The 18,005-nt window shown below is 44.4% G+C and overlaps 1 protein-coding gene across 4 annotated transcripts in view; it reads right to left on the reverse strand.

The window, feature by feature from the left end:
- The window catches only part of CDH20 (cadherin 20), a 155,331-nt gene that overhangs the window by 17,918 nt on the left and 119,408 nt on the right, over positions 1–18,005 (reverse strand). For all 4 annotated transcript variants that reach the window (XM_083519252.1, XM_083519249.1, XM_083519251.1 and 1 more), the window contains exons 4-8: positions 16,872–16,991; positions 13,995–14,162; positions 12,841–13,028; positions 9,274–9,527; positions 4,035–4,171 (exon numbers count right to left, since the gene is read on the reverse strand). In XM_083519252.1, coding sequence (XP_083375378.1) covers positions 4,035–4,171; positions 9,274–9,527; positions 12,841–13,028; positions 13,995–14,162; positions 16,872–16,991 — 867 coding nt within the window. The remainder of the gene's footprint in view (positions 1–4,034; positions 4,172–9,273; positions 9,528–12,840; positions 13,029–13,994; positions 14,163–16,871; positions 16,992–18,005) is intronic.

The raw sequence follows: 18,005 nt of genomic DNA on the forward strand, positions 1-18,005 counted from the left end.
CTCTCCTTCCTGCCTGGGCACGATGCAGTGTTCAGCACAAAAGGAAGAGCCGAAGGTCAGCTGCCTCTGGTACCAAGCCATCGCTGGGCTGTGCTTGTCCAGCCAACTCATGCCCAATACAATGGGCGTGTCAGATAGTCGAGTGACGTTGAAGCTGATGATTTCTCTGTGATTCCCAAGTCGCATCACCATTGGTGGCGTCTGCTTCACCACTTGCCCCCCGAGCAGCTCCCTGCCATCCACCGTGACAACCTGCAGGGGCAGTGTGGCCGGCAGCAACTGCACAGCGTGCCTGTCGACAAAGTCCTGCCCTATAAAGTCCGCATTGCTGCCTGAGTCAATGGTGATTGGCACGTCCATGGTGATTCCATTGGGCAGTTGGAGAGACGCTGTGAGCCTCACTACTGGTTTGGGCGGGAGGGGGTTCACGGGCTGTAAAATCGCTGGGGACTGCGTCACTAACACGTCTGGCTGGGCCCCAGTGCCTCTTCCTCCAGCCAGACAGCCTCGTTTCCCTGCTGTGGTCCTCCTTGCTGTGTTGCTGCAGTCACCATTGCTGAGGCTGCAGTGAGCTTGTGGGGCCTCTGGGGACACTCTTTTGCCATATGCCCTGGCTCCTCACAGACGTAACACTTCCTGTTCCCTCTAGGAGGCTTCGCTTTCACTGCTGCTGGTGCTAGGGCTCTGGTTGCTGACTGAGCCCTTGCACCTCCCACCTCCATAGGTTCGGCTCCTCCTCCTGGCGGAGGCGTGGATTGCGCCCGCGCTGCTTCCCTGGGAAAGAAGGAGGGGCCCCCGGCTGGTTCGCGCCCTCCACGCCCTTCGTCCCTGTTCCACGGACGTCCTTCCAGCCTCACCCCCACTGCCAGTGCCCTCTGAACGACCTCCTGGGTGGTTCGGGGTCTCTCCCCCCTGGCGATCTCATCTTTAATCGAGTTATGCAGCCCCTCCCAAAAGAGGTCTCTTACAGGAGCCGAATCTCTGTCCCATTCCAGGGCACTGACCAAGGCGAAAAAGCGGGCATGGTACTGCCTGACGCTGGCCCTCCCTTGTCTCAGCCCATGCACCTCCTTCCGTGCAAGATCCACGTCAATACTTGATAAAAAACACCCATCCATTGCTTTAATAAAGGCATCTGCATTCTGTAGCGCCGGATCCTTATCTCTCCATAAATTGCGTAGCCATGCTCTCGCATCCCCATGCAGATGGGACATGATGAACCCCACTCTCTCCTGCTCATCTCTAAAGTCTTTATGCAGCAGTTGCAGTGCGCACAGTACGTCGGCTCTAAAGTTGGGATACTGTTGCAGGTTCCCATCGAAGTGAGAGACCAGCCCGCCTGTCCGTCTCGCCAACCCAATGCCCTCCTGCCGGGGTGTCTGCTTTGTCAGCACGTCTAACCTGACCTGGAGATCCCTGCAGGCTGCGGCTGCTTCCTCCTCCCTCTTCCTGGATGCTAGAGCCTCGGCGTTCAGTTGTGCCACCGCGTTTCTGAGTTCCTCTATCTGCTGCTCAGCCGTCATGTCGTCTGCCGTTCGTGAGCTTGCTAGTAGGCACCTGTGTCTCTCCCCTCCTCGAGGCTGTAGATGCCCACAAGTGGAGACGGAGCTTACTGTCAGAGCTGCTTGAAGATCCTAGCTCACAGAGGATCACGCTAGCCAGCGGTCATTAAGTAAAAGTCTTTATTGAATTACAGTTTCCATTCTCACGCTGCTGCGCGCAACTCTACGCCTAGTAGCTAGGTCGGCGAAGCTCCGTCTGAGTCTCCGCCCTGTGTGCACCAACTTAATATCCTAGCCTTGCTCCACCTTTTCCTCCTGACTGTCCTCCTCTGGGTCCCTCTACCCCCCGGGGCTTCTTCCTTCCGGGATTCTTCTGACGCTGACCCAGACCCTCCTGCCTCCTTGCGCCGGGCTTTAGGACCTGGCTCTCTTTCGGGGCTGCTTACTGCGCCGCCTTCCTCTGCATTTGAACTTGGCGCGCGCGCCCAACCTTCCACTTTCCTCTCAACCGTTTCTTCGCTCCCCGATGGAGGTGTGGCCATCCCCGACTCATGTCCTCCCTCCTGTGGAGGTGTGGCCACTCCTGACTCATGTCCTCCCTCCTGTGGTGAGCTGCCAGCGCTTCCCCCCTGGCTCCCTTCCTCTTCCCTGCTTCCTGGCGGTGACGCTGGTCCCGATTTCCAGCTGCTCCCCCCTGAGTCCTCTCTGGCTCTGTCTTCCTGGGGTGCCCCCCTAGACTCCCCCCTTGCCCTCGCCACTGGTGCTCCTTTCTGTGAATCCTCTGATTCACTGGAAAGACTAGGAGATCTCGGGTCGTCGTCGTCACTCATCTTTTCTTCTGCCTCCTCCCCTTCGCTCTCTGTTTCCTCCCTTGCCCGTGCTTCTGCTCCTAAACCCCTGACAGGTGCCCTCCCCCAAACAGCGGAGGAGCAAACTGGAGAACGTTTGGATGGCTGGGCAGGCTCCAAGCCAGAGTGGAGAGGCATGATTTTTGTGCACACACACGAGCCTGCACCTTTGGTGAGGGCCAACCTGCCCAGTCCCTAGGAATGCTCCTGAGTCTCTTACACAAAGTGCTTGTTGCATTTATGTATGAAAAATTGAAGAGCCAAACGTCTTCACAATTTCTGACTCAGATTGATAGAAAAGTGTTCCCACAGCACGATTAGTGTTTCTGAAAGTGTGAATTGCTTAGGTTCATTTTAAAATGCAAACCAAACTAATTTCCTCCCCCATCGGATGAGAATGTGACACAGATAACTTTTTTTGTCTGCTGTAATGTCTATTTCCAGCCAGTGTTTCATACACCGAAACTCTAAATATGTACGGGGGCAGAAGGTTTCCCAGAAATGCCACGGTAGTTCTCAAGCAACAGTGACCCCTACGTTTCGGTACATATCTGAGACCCTAGTAAGCAGCTTTCCCTGCCCTAAACATGGGTTTATTACAAAATTATTTCTAGAGGCCACTAAAAAAAGCAAGCAAGCAGATGGTGATAACAGTCGCTTGCTACTGGCTCAAGGAGGTTTTGAACCAGTGACCTAGAAGTGAAAGGCTCTGAGCTCATTAGCAAATCCCTGAGCCATTCAATCCTTCCTGATAATGCTGCTTTCTACTCTGATAAGCCCTGTAATATTCAGAGCATCTGTTTTTGCTACTAATAGTTCTTGGGGCGAGAGTGCGTGTGCTAGCTCTTATCTGAACAGCATTTTTTTTTAATTTAAAAAAAAGCAAGAAAGAGAAATTAAACAACAATTCCCTTGAATGCTAATGGTTTGAGTAAACATTTCATTTGCAGACCTCCCTAGGAGCGTAAAAATTAAATGCTACTTTCATTCCCTCAATCAGATGCAAAGCGTGGCTTCCACTGCAGTGCATATAAATATGCATGTCATACGGCTTGTGTAGGCTGAACTCGGGCTGTTTCTTAACTGCAGTGAAGTTATCGAGGAAGCAGTCCTATGCACACGAGGCTGGCGTAGAGCAAGCCAGTGTAAAGCTGTACCACATCCAAACCCCATCCTAAGCCTGGCAGAAGGAGAACAAGCCTTTAAAATAAGTGTTCTATGCCAGGTTGCCAAGTCACATGACTGAGTTGAATGGGATTATGATCCAGCCTATGTCTCCTCTCTCTGGTCCCACCCCAGAATATGCCCCCTTTTGGGGACTTACGCTGGCCTCAGCTCAGCAAACTTTGGTTGAGCTGAACAAGTTATGTTGGCTTTGGCTGAGCCGCGGTTGGGGTCTCTGAACCAGGAATTAGCCAGCTGAGCCAGAAATCCACAGTGGATCTTGCCATGGGATTGGATCACCCCAAGAGTCTGCCAGAGTTGGCTTTAAATGCTGGTTAAATTGGAACCCCAGTAAAATACATTTGGAGATAACTGGGGTAAGGAACGTGCTTATTGAACTCTTGTGTTTCCATGTTAACAAACAATAAAACATAATTGAAAAGAGGATAAGGTGGAGATAAATGTGTAGCAGCCCGAAATGTTGAAACAAACATATTTGCATGGTTTTTGTTCTCCTTACTCAGCTCCACGGCCAGGACGGTGATATTGTGCCACAAAATGTCTTCCCGATCCAGAGGTCTTGCAGTCATCAGAGCACCTGTTGCAATGTCGACATAAAAGAAGCGCCCGGGATCACTGCTTCGATCAATGGAATACCTGTAAAAAAGTATACATTTAGAAGGCATTATATGCAAGGAATAAATCATTCCTAATCAAGGCTCCGTTCAGGTTCATTAGTAACTTTTAATTCTCTGGTTTGCTTCTAGTTCAGACACTAAATTTAAAGCATGGCTTGATAATTTGTTTGATTGCTTTTATCCAATAATAGTTTTTTTTAAATAAAAACAACAACTAGAATAGCAAGAAAAGTTGAAAACAGTTATAACTAATTTTGAAGGTATTTTTTTGGTCTCCCCTGACAGTGAATAATAAATACAATTCTCTGTTCTATTATACTGCTGTATAATAGTTATTTTCACCTGATCTGAAAATGAATATAAGAACTGAAAAAGCTGCAGAAGTGAAAATGAATAGGGATATGTTGCAACTTCATGTGAGAAAAGGCAAGAGAGTATGAGACTTTCTTTCTTTAGTTTAGGAAAATAAATGACAACGAAGATGGACAAGGACTTGCAGGTGGCGTTGTGGGTTAAACCACAGAGCCTAGGACCTGCCGATCAGAAGGTTGGCATTTTGAATCCCCGCAACTGGGTGAGCTCCTGTTGCTCGGTCCCTGCTCCTGCCAACCTAGCAGTTTGAAAGCACGTCAAAGTGCAAGTAGATAAATAGGTACTGCTCCGGCGGGAAGGTAAACGGCGTTTCCGTGTGCTGCTCTGGTTAACCAGAAGTGGCTCAGTCATGCTGGCCATATGACCCAGAAACTGTACGCCGGCTCCCTCGGCCAATAAAGCGAGATGAGCGCCGCAACCCCAGAGTTGGCCACGACTGGACCTAATGGTCAGGGGTCCCTTTTCCTTTACCTAAGATGGACAAGAGTGACGTTTACCAAATTATGAATATTTGGAGAGCAGATAGGACATTTTTTCCTGCACCAGACCCAAATAAGCCAATTGACACAGCAGGTTGAGGACAAAGAGAAATACAGTCATGTGGTATCATATGTGAAGATTCAGTTCTAAGGGCCACACATATGCAAAAATTCCATATAACCAAAATTATGGGGGTCTCTTCTGTGTCTGCTGTCTCCCCTCACTCCTCCATGCGGAAGGCAAGAAGAGGGAAATGAGCAGAGAGAGACAGAGGCAGAATGGATCATTCAAAAATATTAAATGAAATCGGATCCACTCTACTGGGGTTCATCTGTATTAAAATGTGTATCACAGCTTGATTGACTGATGATTTTTTGAAAATCCATTTGACTGCCTGAGCCAGTCTCCCTAACTAGCAATATGAGAATCATAAAACTGGCCTACCCTCTTGTGTTGTTATAAGGACTGGCCCACTGTTGCATCTGGTAGGGCGGGGACAGATGCAAAGTATGTTGACAACATTATATATCTTTAGGTGCCAGGCAAAAACTTTCCTCTAAAACCAGGCCTTTGGCCCTGAACTATCCGTGGTCTTTTAGCAGTGGGTGGGAAGATTTTCATGCAACCACTACCCCCAGCTCGGTTTCAGTGTATCTACGTGGGGTGTGTTTGTAAGTTGCTTTGGGCTGCCTTGGTCAAAATAAAGTGACCAACACATTTACTGTATTTTTCGCTCTATAGTACGCACTTTTTGACCTCCAAAAATTAAGGGGAAATGTGTGTGCATCCTATAGAGCGAATGCAGGCTGCCCAAAGCCAGAACAGGGAGACAGAGTGCTGCGGAGCGCTCCGTCTTGCTGTTCTAGCTTGGGGGTGGCTGCGAGCAAAGCCTCTGCAGGGCAGCGGGGTGCCTTCACCCCGCTATCCTGCAGAGGCTAGAAAGGCTGTTCCCAAGCCAAAACGGTGAGACGGAGGGCTCTGTCTCGCTCTTCTAGCTTTGGGATGGCTGCGCAAAGCTATCCCTGAAGCCTTTGGAGCACAGCGGGACCTGCGCTCCAAAGGCTTCAGGGATCTTTGAAGCTGGCACTTCCCCCCACCGTCAGCCCCAAACAGCAGGTCGAAAGAAACCTGAAGTCTCCGGAGCCCAGTGGGAACTCCCCTCCGCGCTTCAGGTTGCCTTCACTGAAGCCTGGAGAGCGAGAGGGGTCAGTGCGCACCGACCCCTCTCACTCTCCGGGCTTCCAAGGTAGCCTTCCAAGGAACTCCCGCTGCGCTCTGGAGGCTTTGGGTGAATGCACCTTGAACGCACCTTGTTTTAGAGGGGGAGAACAAGAAAAAAAATTCCCCCTGTTCTCCCCCTCCTATGGTCTGGTGCATCCTATGGTCCAGTGCATCCTATAGAGCGAAAAATATGGTAAATAACAACAATAATAAGTAGAGAGTGCTATACAAACAGTGAGCTGCAATTTGTGGCCAGTGCTGCTGCACAAGTGGTGTTCTGCTCACACAATGGGATTCCTCTTTGCTCCTGTTCCTTGCATGACCCCAAAATCTGCCCCACAGATTCTCCCAACTCTTTGGAGAAGATTTTGAGGGTTTACAGAGAGCTGGGGGAGGGGAGGGTAAAGTCCCATTAAGGAAGCGGAAGTATGTTGTGCAAGCAGAAGACCTGTGTGGGACGCAACCCAACGTGTTCTAATTGTGCAAGGGAAGCGCGTGGCAAAGGAAACGCAAGACACACAACGTTGTTGGACTGCTTTCAAAGAAAGAAGCAGCTTTGTTTAGTTGAAGAATAAGAAGAAGGGAGGAAAAATCATCATTGTGAATGCTCTCTCGCGCTTTTAAAATAAAGATGTATCCCCCCAGTCTGCTAGATTTATTAAGGAAAGCCACACAAAAGCTTTAGATTGTGAAATAATGATCTGTCTTGCAAACGCCCATTAAAAAAAATTCTCCTCTGACAGTTTAGGGCTAACTTGTATCTGAAATTGAATATGGCCTTGTGATTAGTGGTGCAACATTAATCACTGGTGTCATGCAGCACAGGTGGAGTTTTTCTACTGCATTCTTTGCACATGTTTGCCTATTATTAATAATTGGTTCTCAGCACTCGAGTCCATTGAACTGTTTACATAATCTCCCTTAGTCATTCTGAATTAATCAGGCCATGCCTTCAGCAATCAGCATCTCCCAATGTGGGCAATCCAGATGTCAAGAAAGGCAGGGATAAGAGGATTTGAGAGTTTCTGGTGCGTTCGGTGAGCATTCTGGTAATATGGCCCGCCTTTCTGAAATTCCGTTGACAAACATAGCATTGCCCTTATTTATTGAAATAACCACTGGAATCCCCGAACATTTTCCGGTGGAATTGTGCTTATGGGACGCCCGCAAAACCAAATTATATCAGTTATAATTCAGCTGTGTACTACTGGCATATCATGGGGTAAGACTAAGATCTGTTCATTAAACCATCTATAATACGAAAATTGTAAGTAGCCACATTGGTCTATCGGGGGGGGGGGGGAAGAGAATCTAATAGGGCAGACTGAAATATCGGAAAGTTGTGAGCAAGCTTTCAAGTTCTCCAGAACTCTTGTTCACACTGTCTGTATTTAATAAAACATCCTGTGAAGGCTGTTGGAGGCTTCAAACTTTGAGGATTTTACAGGGTAGAGCACAATATTTAGCATGTAGAAAGCCCCAGGAGAATACGTGGTGGTGGTGGTGGTGAGAGACACAAGAGTTTGTTATTTTGAAGACACAGAAACGGAGACATCAGGGGGTTGCCAGAATGTGAAGTGCTTTGGTGTGCAAAGTCTGTCTGGGCATCTGATGCAGATTTGCTACCTTGTAGGAGTTCCCCTTTTTTCCTCCCTGTGCTATCTGGTTATATATTTATAAATGAAGCAAAAATGTCCTAGGCCCTCAGTGCTCTGTCACTCAAAGGAAACGAAACCCCTGGAATGTGTCACCCGCCCCGGGGCAGCTGGAGAGTGCATAACAATAGATCACTGTGCTCACCAGACTTTCAAGAAAGAGATTCCCTTTATTTCCACATCTATATGAAGACCCACCTATCCCAAATCTTCTTTTCTATCTATAGCCCATGAAGCTTTAAAGAAACTATAGCAAGGGCTGCATATTTGCACACATCCCCTTGGCCAAAGTCTCCTGCTTCGAGAGGAAGATGAGACATTACGGTAAGATTGAGAGACCTAAAGAAAGGAGAGCACGTTTCCCCTCTTTTCACATAATAAATGATCACGCAATCATTACTCAGTTGCTCTGGACAGTTCCAGATGTCTTTCCTCAGGCAAAACTTCCATGACAAGGAGCTTCAGTTTCCTGAAATTTGTGGGAGGCCTAGACTGGGCCACATGTTACGCTGGTCATGTAAATACATACTGATGAACATTTACTGTTCCCAACTTTAATCCTGCGGAAAGCCATCTAATTAGATGTTAATTTGATCCTGACTTGTTTTTAGGAGGTAATTTAATTATTGTTTGATTTTATATGTATTGAATGTTATGTATTTGATGTTAGCCGCCCTGAGCCCAGTCTCGGCTGGGAAGGGCGGGATACAAATAAAAGTAGTAGTAGTAGTAGTAGTAGTAGTAGTAGTAGTAGTAGTAGTAGTTGTTGTTGTTGTTGTTGTTGTTGTTGTTGTTGTTGTTGTTGTTGTTGTTATTATTATTATTATTATTATCAGAGTGTAACAGGGTAGAATGGGATTATTTTGACCAGGGATCACCTAAACCATCCTTTTGTTGCCTGAATAGTAAGCTGCAACCTCCTCACTGACAGAGACTCAATACCATCTGTCCTAAATTGATAATGGTTAATTAACTCTGGATGCACTGGAGAGAGCCAGTTCTTAAATCTTGCCTCTGATTCACAGAGGACAAGTAAATGGTGATTTTGCCTGCACAAAATAATGTATAGCCTTGCTAGCATCTAAGGTTAAGCATTTATTTGAAACTGGCAGATTAATATTCTTCAGCCTTTTATATGTGTCTGTGTGAAGGGTGTGTGTGTTATTGTTTCGTTTTAATTATTTACTTGTTCTAATTCTGTATTTCATTCTGTGAACTTGCCCTGAGATCTTATGACGAAGGGTGGCATATAAATCCTATTAAATAAAGAATAATAAATTTCTGAATCTGCATTACTCCCCTAAAGCAACAAGAACAATCCTAGGAGTTAACATAGTGGATATTTAGGATGATGGGGGGGGGGGGGGAGAGAGAAACAAGGAAAGAAAGGAACCTGATGGAGTTGTTGGTCACATCCGGGTCCTTGGCATAAATCATTTGTATGGTGGTCCCAATGTCCACATCTTCAGGGACTTCCACGAAATAAAAGCTAGGCTCAAAGAGTGGGGGTTCTTCCACATCCTCAACGGTGATGTGTACAGTTGCCGTGTCACGGAAGGGGCCCAGGTTCAGGAAGCGCATTTCTAAGTGGGGATTGGCACCCTCCACCTTTAAAGTGTAGCTCTTCTTACTCTCAAAGTTCAAGGGCTGAAGACAAAGAAGAAATAAAGCATTGGAAGACCTCCTCTGAGACTGGACAGAACATCTTGAGCCATACCACCCAATTCCTTTAAAAGAAAACACTTCCCGTTTAAACTCGTATCACTTACATTGTATGTAACCAGCTGGATGAACACGACAGCCCCACAACTTTACTGCTTTCATTTTAACAAAATGCATCCCAGATATTATTGTAATAATCAGGTGAGGGTTGTGCAAGCAGTCACAGAGGATAGCCAGGTCTAGCATGTCATCTTGTGCCCCAGTCCAGTTCCAGCAGTAGCCAGGATTGGGCGCCAGTATGTGTCCACCACACGCACCCCCCAAATCCAAACAGGAACAGCAAGAAGAAGGCTTTGCTCTTTTGAACTCAGGTTTTTCGGGTTTTTTTTGCAAATTAGGTCCTTCCAAAGATGCAGAGCTGCTACAGAGAAGGCCCATTCACATGCCACCACTTCTTGAATTCCCTTATGGTGGAATCACCAATAGGGTACCCCCCGTAGAACTTAATTCATGGACAGGTTGATACGGAAGGAGTCAGTCTTTCAGATATTTGGGTCCCAAGCCACTTGTCAGCATAAGCACCATGAACTGGGCTCAGAAACTGACTCGCAACCAGTGCATTTTTTCAAAAACACTGGTGTTTTACAAGTTCAACCAGCTATTCCCACCCGCTCTCTGGACACTGCATTCTGCACTTGCTGCAGCTTCCAGACAGTCTTCAAGAGCAGCCCCATGTAGAGTCTGTTGCAAAAGTCCAGCCTGTAATTTGCCAGAACATGGGCTACAGTGGTCAGGTTTTTTTCCTATTCAGGAATGCCCATCGCTGGTGAAGCAGCCATGCCTGAGAGGAGATACTCCCTGACACTGGAGCCACCTGGGCTTCAGGTGACAAAACTGGATCAAGGAGCACTCACTCCCCCAACCCCCCCCCATATACCTGCTCCTTCAAGGGGGTGCAACTCCATCAAGGACAGGCTTTCTGCCCACATCCTGGACATGGGAGCCCACAGTCCACAGCACCTGAGTCTTACCAGGATTCAGTTTAATACCCCACACCTAGCTATGTGTGTTAAGCACTTTGAGCATATAACAAAAATGTTGTACATAATGCATTTAATTATATTTTAATTGCTATAATTCAGCCAGGGTGAAGCACCATTAATTTTATTTATTTCAATGTGGTAGAGTTAAGTACATGGCTTAGCTATTCCACGGAAATTAGCGACATTCAAGTGTATTCTGTTTTGGCTGTTCTTCTAAGTCCTTTATTATTATTGCCTAAACGTTAGAGGGAGGGCTTTATCACAAAGCGAATCTGGTAGTGAAAGGCAACCGTACTAACGTCTTCCTTTTGCAGAAGACATTCTTTCTTTTCCATGCTGGTTTTTCATGCCCTTTCTTGATACAGTTTTACATGCGAAGGAAATTGATGCCGATAATTGTACCGCAGTGATACTTAGCGTGCACTTTTTATGTATAACAATAAAATGATAATTGAAAAGAATCTTAGCGGCAAGAGCAAAGCGAAGCCTAGGAATGTCCAAAGAACCTTCATAAAAGTGGATCTAGAAATGGTTGCAAGGGTCTTTTAGAGCATTATGAGGCCTCCTGCTGATAATTTAATTTCCAAGAATACAATGGTTATACGCTCTTTACTTTTACATAATGGGTAGTTTAATGCTGAATATTAGCAAAATGGAATCCTTGTAACTGGCACAGATTTTGATCAAAACAAAATGTGTGCTTCTAAAGCTGTCGTCTTGGTTTTAGAGGCAAACGCTATCTTGGAAGAAGTTCAAATCTGTTTTCTGCACTGGGATTTTTTTTTTTTTAGCACAAATTGATAGTTTATATTTACTTTAATTTTGGGGATTTGTATCTTCTTGAGGAAGGCATATGCTGAATGGAGGAATGCATTAATTAACACAGTCAGCAACAGCAAATCCCAGTTTGCTAGCAAACACTCAGCAGGGAACTATGCCAGTCTAGGAACATCCCTCAAGAACAATACATGATACATGTGTTTGCAGATAGATAGATGATAGATAGATGTATATGTGTGTGTATTACATTTTTGGTATTATGCATCAAATATCTTACATGTCCAAGTGAAAATGTAATGGCCCACTGAAGCCAATGGAAGAGAATTCGTTCCAATGGGACTTCACCTGGAACAGTACGAATGAGTGAAGAAGAGATTTTTTTCAGACTTTAGAAATAATTAAAATTTTAAATGAGCAGACAAAACTGAGTAATGGCACAACTGAGACAGTCAGAAGGATGGCTCACATGCTGGTTTCTTTGGGCGCAAACTATTTGCTACATTGCAACCACATGCAATGAATTCCTGCTGGCATGTTTCACTTGCAACGTGTCCTTCGGAAGGGGCCATTAACCTTTCCCCCTAAAACTTCCCCCTAAAACCCCCAGCTTCTTTTAACTTGATGTTCTTTTAACTCTGCCTATGCCAGCCTCTCCCAGAATGCAAAAGATGCAAGAATGCTTTTAATTTGTACAACTGATTGCTTCCCCCTTCTTTTAAAAACCCATTTTAAACTGATTTAAGTTAGGATCCTATACTATATTCCCCAAGTTGAAAATCCAGACAAAGTTGTTGAGCTTTCTCCCCCCCCCCCCAATAAATCTAAGTTTTTGGCCTTTATTTGAATTCTATAAATTTTCCCCAGACATTTTACCAATTTCCTGCCCAATTCCCAGATGTATGGCAGCCCTATCCTAAACTCAAGAGTAGGTCCCATTGAACTCAAGAGAGGCTACTTTTGAGTACAGTGGTGCCTCGCAAGACGAAATTAATTCTTTCCGCGAGTTTTTTCGTCTAGCGAATTTTTCGTCTTGCGAAGCACGGTGTCGGAAAAGTTTTGGAAAAGCTTCAAAAATCACCAAAAACCTCAAAAAAGGCTACCACACCGCGTTCTATGAGTTGCTCCTCGAAGTCAAGTCGCAACTTATTAACGGTGTTAAGAAAAAGGAAACAAACTTGCAAGACGTTTTCGCCTTGCGAAGCAAGCCCATAGGGAAATTCGTCTTGCGAAGCAGCTCAAAAACCACAAAACCCTTTCGTCTAGCGAGTTTTTCGTCTTGCGAGGCATTCGTCTTGCGGGGCACCACTGTAGACATGAATAGGATTGCACTATCAATGGACTTAGTTGTATTAGTTGTAGAAGTGGTATGCAAAGTAGTAATAAAAGTACGGTAATTACAATAACAATATTTTATCGCAATGGAAATTGCATTTACAGTAATGGTTGCACATTGCTGAGGAATGAATGTGTGTTACCTTTCTCACTGTGATGACACCAACTTGGCGATTAGGCTCGGTGGTAATATCAAAGACATCCAGTCCATCCCCATCCACAAAGCTGTATTTCATTTCAGCATTAATGCCTTCATCCAAATCTTTAGCAAGGACACGGCCCACAGTAGAGCTAACTGGAGCAGACTCCAGAACACTCATCTGATAATGTTCTGGGGGGGGGGGAAATGTTAATCGTGAAATAAAATAAACAAGTTCAATAATATTTAAAAAGAGAACAATGCCGTCAAAATTAAGCCTTTGCAAGCTCCATGCTGATTTCAGTGGAAATCAAATCATATCAAATCATTTAAAATCAAAAGGCCTGAAAAATGCCTAACTGGCTGAATTCTTTATGCCCTAAATACATTACAAGACTTACAGAAATGAAATGAAGTAGCCACTGTGAGTAAGTCTATGACAGCACCATCCTAACTATTTCTATTCAGTAGTGAATCCTATTTAATTCAATGGGGCTTACTTCCAGGTAAGCAGAGTTAGGATTGCAACCTTAAACTCTGAAGTTCCTTACGCTGGGCTGTGGAAGCACATGGTCAACTCCAGTGTAGAAAAATCCAAACAAATTTAAATCCCCCTTGCTGAGTTTCAATAGCTCTCTTGACATATCGGGGGCATATTTAAATTGTTCGCATCAAACCATCCGTTCTTCCTGTGGCAAAGCTGATCTGAGAGCAAAACTTATGCATAACCAACAAATCTACAGAGTAAAAGGTTCCCCTTTGCTCCTTTGAATACACAGTAGCTTCGATTAATTCCTTCCTCTTGCAGCAGTATTTATTAACTCAAGAGTTGCACTTCAGACTAGCGCAGCAGGAGGAAATGGCAGTGTGTAATTATTTGACTGAAAACTAAAGTTGGTAGGGACATGAACAATGGAAGGCAACACCTGCCCCCCTCAAATGCAAGTGCTTAATTAATTGATGAGCAGTGTGATATTTTAAATTTTAAAATGAGAGGGAATTTAGAAAGTAGGCATGGAGCTTTCTAGGGTATCACAGGAGTGTTCATTTTGTTCACCATCACCAGCGACAAAACAGCGCACCAGGGGAAGAATACCCTGGAATTAAGAAATGTCCATTGAGAAGCTCCGCCCCCCACCCCCAAATGCTGAGACTTACTCTGTGGAAATCTGGGTGGGTTGTCATTGACATCAGACAGGGAGATATTGACTGTGGTCGTCCCAGCTAATCCTCCCAGCTGTCCGCCCATATCTTTGGCCTGGATAATCACTTCATAATATTCTTTTGCTTCTCTATCCATGTTCATTAGCGCTGTCCTAATTAAGCCTATGAAAACGGCAGGGGAAAATAAAGACACACACAAAAAGGCATTTAATTGAATAACGCACACAAAGTAACAAATTTACTAACCCGAGTATTCAATGGGAAATGCTTCCTTTTCAAGACGAAAAACAAAGTTTATTGGGAGCCACCCAGAAAGGCATGCCTCTTTGCAGAATCAGAGTGGACTATACTCTCAAGATACCAGGAACCAGATGCAACGCTGGTCCGCAGCCATGTCGGTGGAGTAATTTGTCATTCACGGAAGGAATTGCCATGAACAGATCACTCGGGAGTTAGTGAAAGAAGGGCTAGAGCCTAGTTCTTCCTTTTGCTTCATACAGAGATTACAGTAGGAAACAAGTACATCTTGTCTTCTTATATATTCTAAATTTGAGTAATTTGAATTAGCGAAAAGACACATTTTAGGTTGAGAGATAAGGGCATGCCTGTTTATTTTTTCAGGGCTATTTTAATTCTGCAACAGAGAATACAAAATAAAATGTTAAAAACAACCTTTCCTCCTAACATTGACAGCTAGCTGCTACTTCTGCCTTTCTTTCTTTTTTTAGTTATTTCAAATTTCCTTCAGTATTTTTTTTTTTAAAGGGCACCCTGTTGGTAATGAAAATTAATCAGTTATTCATTTGAAAGGCAATTGATTAATCAGTTAGAATCCTTTGAATGGTGTGAAGTTCAAATAATTACTCTTCTGTGGTCATGCTATCATTAGGCGCATATCTGATTTTGTGCTCTTGGTATTAGAATGCATATTTGCTGTTGCAAACAGGTTATAGCGGTGACTGAAGCTCTAATGTAATTAAACCAATTGTGCATGGCATGCAAAACAATGGTTCAGAACTTCATTATGCTTCTTCAAGAGATGCCTGTGCTTTTGAATGTGGAACATGATGTGTAATTAAGCTAATTGCAATTAGGGATATGCATGCAATGCATGACAGTGAATCGGAGCTACACTGCAAAAGTTGCACACGGAAACAGAGGCAGGATTCACTACCCCATAGTTAACATCCAGGGTTGTTGCAGTTAGTTTCCCTTCCTGAGAGTTTTACTGAAATAGAACATGAGGTGGCAGCAAGGTTTCTCTGATAAACCTTGCCAAAAATGTCCGAGTTCAGTTGCTACCTTTGCTGAATACTATTGCTCATGGTTGTAGAAGAATGGACCCCTAGGGCTAAACCTCTCTGGACTTTTAGGGTAATATTTTATTATCTTGCTGTTTGTCTTTTCCTCAAAGGACCCTGGTGGAATAGTCGATCTCTTTATTTTTATTCTCAGCTTAGCATCTGACTTCTTTCTCTCTGGATTTCAGATTCCCTTCTTTAAGAAACAAAGACTATAACAACAAAACAAAAGCACTGTGTTTGGCTTTTAGTGGACACAACACTTGTGGTAGTGACAAAACAACTATTATCATACAAGGCGCTGTAATCTTACATGCTGGTAAATTTTTATAATCATATACAATGCAGTTCGTCTTGTCTACAGTAACTATCATATCTACAGTCTTTATAATTCCAGTCCTTTGATGCTTCAGTTTAACCTTTGCACTTCACTGCATTAAAAGCAGATGCATGTACTGGATTTCCATGCCCAGCCACAGAGTCCCCCATTCCAGCACGCCTAAGTGCTGAGTGATAAAATGAATGGACTCTGCTTAGTGATCTGGCCAGGCTAAGTAGATGGCCATGCCCAGCCCCCCTCCCAGGCCACTGCGGATTGGCTCATTTGAAGGATGGGCTTGGCGGGAACCCGTGAGCCTCCACGGCGGCCAAAGGGGTTGGGGAAACATTCTGAAATGGCCTTGTGGATCTGGGCGAGAGAGGAGATGCTGTGTCGGGCCGCAACCGCTGCTCACTGGCAAGACGGAAAGCGGCCATCGCTTGCTGTTTGATTGTTAACACTTATTAAGTCTGTGAACAATCATTCATCCAAGGAATTTACAGGGTTTTGTTTATTAAGCGTCACATCAACACACAAGGTGGCTTAGCCTAAAGGACAGTGAATAATCACAGATCACCCTGGCAGCTTCTCCCTCCCAATACTCAACATTGTGGCTATATGGGGCATCCTCACACACTCATAAGAGTGAAAAGTTGCTACGCAGCTTCATTCGCATCTGGCTGACATCAGGTTCACAGCAAGTTTTCCAGGCCCTGTTCTCAGTTTAACCCACAGTATAGTGCTGAAACTGTAGTTTTTGGTTTGGCTGGGGATCTTCACCTAGAGATTGATGAGGTCAATTTTTTATCATGTTCTTTCTATTTTACTTTTCTACAGACTTTGATAACATTGGCCCTGAGGGACCGCTAATACAGGTCACAAGATTGTTCTCTGAAGCCCGTATACAACTGTTAACTTTGCTGATTTCCCCCCCAACATTCATTCAATCTTATCTATTTTGCGTATTTCTTCATTTTATTTATGTCATTTCCCACACTTAGGATCCAATGCAATGTCCACCGAAGTTAATACTTCTTTTCCTTTCCATCGCACCAGCCTACAATTGCTGCTGGACTCGACACATCATTTCTCATTCATGTTTTTAACGCTTCTTGGTGCTTTATTGAGAAACAATGGGTTGCATAGTCTTTGATGACTTGCATTTTGAAGATGAAGCCTAAGGTGAATACTGAATGAAAGTTAATGGAAAATGTCACATTCTTGGCTGATTTTTCTCTTGAATGAAATTACCTGTTCTGGAGTCCACAGAGAAATATGGCTGTCCTTGGAGAATGCTGTAGACTACCCTGGCACTGTTTCCATAGGTAGGATCATCAGCATCTGTTGCTGTCACTTGGATAACGGAGGTGCCTGACAAAAACAGTGTAGAACCTTGTTAGATTTGTAGCTGTGGAGAGAGGACACAGATCTAACTATGTTCAGTGAATTATAAATGTCTTGCTCTACAGAGTATTTATTTAGGAGCCTGTTCTCTTTCTAATGCTTGAGGAATTTACACACATAGCTCTTAGCACTAATGGGGGTTACAAGCACAAATCCCACCAGACATCATTGGATCAGTAAATAATCTATAGGATAACAGCACTTGTTGGTGAACTGTTAAGACCCACAGGGTGCTAAACTTATCACCTTCTTTCTATTCTATAAGTCCTTCAGCTTTAAAATAGAACTTTAAATCATACTCGGTACTCTGCTACTGAAAAAAAGGATTATATGATGCAGAAGAGAAGAACAATATCATAGGAAAAATGAGAAAGTCCCTTTAACAAACTGCGTTCCAGAAACATCAACAAAATATCTTATGAAATCTGAACAAAGAATCACGACTATTGTAGCAACCAAATTACATCTGGGCAATTAAATTGCATTTATCTAAGTAATGTCATTCCCAAAAGGTGAAAATGGATTGTATTTGCCAAAAAGCTTAATATTTGGTTGCAGAATTCTGAGAGTTGAAAATCTTAATTGGAGGTGCGGTTCTTTGTCTCATTGTTCTTGAAACCTGATGGCCCTGGTACAGGCTTCCTCAACCTCGGCCCTCCAGATGTTTTTGGTCTACAACTCCCACAATCCCTAGCTAGCAGGACCAGTGGTCAGGGATGATGGGAACTGTAGTCTCAAAACATCTGGAGGGCTGAGGTTGAGGAAGCCTGCCCTGGTAGTTTTTATGCATGAATACTAATATAACATCCATGCAATGCTACAAATACCATAGGGCATGATCTGGCCAATATTAAGCAGTTTTGAGTCTCACTAGTTAATGGCAGGGTTGGGCATGTTTTAATATGTTTCTTTTCAATTCAACAGGCCTTAAAATATTTAGCTGTGGCTGTGTGAAGTGGGAGTGTGTATCACTAGTGTATT

Source organism: Podarcis liolepis (genome assembly GCF_965112155.1).
Source record: "Podarcis liolepis genome assembly, chromosome: 8".
Taxonomy (NCBI): Eukaryota; Metazoa; Chordata; class Lepidosauria; order Squamata; family Lacertidae; genus Podarcis; species Podarcis liolepis.